Genomic DNA, 2,949 nt, shown 5'->3' with positions numbered 1-2,949 from the left:
CATATGCTTAGATTGCGCCATTCTCGGATTTAGAACGGGCGCATCGTATGATTTCACTTGTATAGCGGCGGCCTTTAAGCAACGCCTTTTATGCAAGTACTTTCACGTGTTCGACATATTTTATTACGACGACTCGTCGGCGTCGCAAGGACCATCTCTTGAATCTCGTGAGTGGTGGTGTCGCGGTTACTATACCGTCAGATATATCGCGCGGAAGAACGACTTTCCATTCCGGACATTAATTAGCGAGCGACTTGGACGGATATAGGCGGATGTTGATTTATTCTGCGTGAGAATAGATAAGCGGCGACGGTATTACAATGAATGAGCTTCTCTATAGAGGGTGATCGGAATAAGATAAAAATCTGATTTTAAGTAGAAGCACTTCATTATTATTTCAATTGACAATACATTCGTTTATTTCAGTAGAATTTTGTATTAGGTATATTTAATTGTCACATTAATAAATCTAATGCAATTTCAATCTGTGGCGCTTTTATACGCATGACACATAGAGCACACTCACCACTCGGTGTAAACAATATTCCTTTTAAGTATACTTAAGTAAACGATCATTAAGGTCAGTGCACACGGACAATACCTATAGGCGTTTATAATTACAAAGAATATACCGCAAATTTAATGTTCGCACGCCAAGGTGCAATTTTGAATTTATCGTACCTTGTTAAAATTAATAAGTGACAAATTAGGTAATGTTTATTACATGTATATTGTTATTAATTAGTTAAAAAAGGGAGATAGAGATGGATCTTTGAAAAGATCTTTTAAATCTGATATAACGTGATAATATGATAATAAGAACTCTCATAAACAAGTTGTCCGAATTACAGGCTCAAGAGCTGCGGCTAGTGAGACCTCAAGAGCGACGGCGACCCGTGTTCGTCAAACCGTTGCGACCCGTGAGACCGTCTTTTCCGAACAGGCGGAACGTTTACACAGGTCAGTTTTTCTAACGGTAATCGACAATCGTGAATTTATCGCGCTGGATAAAAGTGGCACGGGCCGAGACAGATCGTTGATGATTTCCGCAGGTTTACCGAGGCCGCCCGTCATGCGGCCGTCTAAACGGCCGAGCGAGCCGAAGAGGAGACCCACGGAAAACGAATGCACTTTCTTCACAAAGACGGTGTGTCTCGAGGCCAGCGATTATCCGCAGTGAGTCTGCCCTGAACTTTCGTTTCGGCATTGAATTAATGACGAATATTGTTACGCGGCAATTTGCATACGGCCGAGATTAAAATCTCCCGGTCCGTCTTAATTGGCATGCCGGCGGTTTTCACTTTCCGCATCTCTCCCCTCTTCACGAGAGTATTATTAAAATAACGGTGATCGAATTGTAAAGATAAATAAAGCATTGACCGTGTACGACAACACTTAATTGGTAGAGTACAGTCAAAGTGTATTATTACAGAATTCTGAAGATTGTTTTTCAAATTTGTTAAATTACCTCTTTGCAAATTATTTATTTGCATTAACTGACTTATTACAGAGCTATTGTATTGAGCAATTGCAATATCAATTTGTTAGCATTTCTTGTTAAATTTCTCTAAAATTTTCATTACTTGAGTTTACATTATTCTTAGTCTTTCGAATAAGTAGCGAAATGCATAAAAGAAATTTTCCACGTTGGAGAAAATATCGGTATTATTCGCTTTCGCGAAAAAGCATTAATAACGGTCTTAACTTTCTAGCGAGGCGATAATAAGAAGTTTAAGGTCCAATAAGGAAATGGTATCCGCATTGTTGACCGATTACAAGGCGCAAGACGGAAGCGCGGAAGAAAAATTGCCGAGCGCCCTACCGTTGGAAAATAAATATGAGAACAGATACGAGAGCAATGAGATTAAAAGGTATATAAAATACCGGTGTTTCTTCTCATCTCTTGAAAACTACCAAATTTTATATTAACATATTTTAATTTTAAATTTCTATTGATTTTAAATATAGAAAATAATGCGCGTGAATAATTTGAATCTAAAAATTATTTCCTTGCACGTTTTATATTTTAAATTTGGTTAACATAAATTATAAATAAAAGTGATAAAGAGTGATTAAGATAAAAAATTATTTTTACTACTTATTGCATATTTTTGCTTTCAGACGATTTGACAATCCCTTCGACAACGTGGAGGAGGGTTTCACTTGTCCATCAACTGTCAAATATGCTCGCCCGCAATTAGCGAGAGCTGCTTCCGGAGTATGGAAATATATAATAAATACAGGTGAACACACCCAGACGATACGACTGGAGAAATGTTCGTAAGTATGACAACCAATACTTATTTTATTCAAAGAAGGGAGAGCAATTTATTTGGGCATTAATTATCAATTTACGTAATATCCCATTTGAACAGGCTAAATGAAGGCTATCTGATCAGAGAATATTAAGAATATATATTTTGTAAATTATTATCTTAAAATATAACCTGCAATAAAGAATTATGAAACATTAATTACGAATTAAAGTTAATGTATACATATGATTTCTCTTTATGATGATATACTAAAGAAAAAGATACATAAAAAAGATATTTTATAATAATAAATTATTTTATTTTTAATGTATATTTTTCTATCATTTAATAATATTAAATAACATTTTAATAACATTTAATGTTACTTTCATAGCAATCCACAGTCAAGTTGCTCGTTTATCTCCGAAAACTATCGTTCCTCCTGCGTGCAAGTCTACAACTATCACAGACTGCTGACTTGGGACCAGAAACTGGGACTACACATGGACATATTCAAAGTTCCGACCTGCTGCAGCTGCCACGTGCACGGCTACGCCGAGATTTTCCCACCGCATCAGAAGGATCCCCCAACTAAGCCCAAGGAGACGTTTCCGGGCGCGGATTTCGCGACGATCAACGATCAGAAGGACGATTTTCAGGATCTCAACAAGCCCGTCGTCCTCAATCACATTGC

General features: G+C 37.0%; 1 protein-coding gene across 1 annotated transcript in view; it reads left to right on the top strand.

The window, feature by feature from the left end:
• The window catches only part of LOC112460096 (neurotrophin 1-like), a gene marked incomplete at its 3' end in the record, with an annotated part of 6,339 nt that extends 3,414 nt beyond the window's left edge, over positions 1–2,925 (top strand). Inside the window, exons 4-8 of the mRNA XM_025024596.1 lie at positions 852–960; positions 1,053–1,176; positions 1,713–1,871; positions 2,122–2,280; positions 2,650–2,925. Coding sequence (XP_024880364.1) covers positions 852–960; positions 1,053–1,176; positions 1,713–1,871; positions 2,122–2,280; positions 2,650–2,925 — 827 coding nt within the window. The remainder of the gene's footprint in view (positions 1–851; positions 961–1,052; positions 1,177–1,712; positions 1,872–2,121; positions 2,281–2,649) is intronic.
• Between the last annotated feature and the right edge of the window lie 24 nt (positions 2,926–2,949).

Source organism: Temnothorax curvispinosus, unplaced genomic scaffold, assembly GCF_003070985.1.
Source record: "Temnothorax curvispinosus isolate PA1 unplaced genomic scaffold, ASM307098v1 QBEX01010316.1, whole genome shotgun sequence".
In the NCBI taxonomy this organism is placed as follows: Eukaryota; Metazoa; Arthropoda; class Insecta; order Hymenoptera; family Formicidae; genus Temnothorax; species Temnothorax curvispinosus.
The sequence above is the reverse complement of the archived record's forward strand: the minus strand, read 5'-3'. Positions and strand labels throughout refer to the sequence as shown.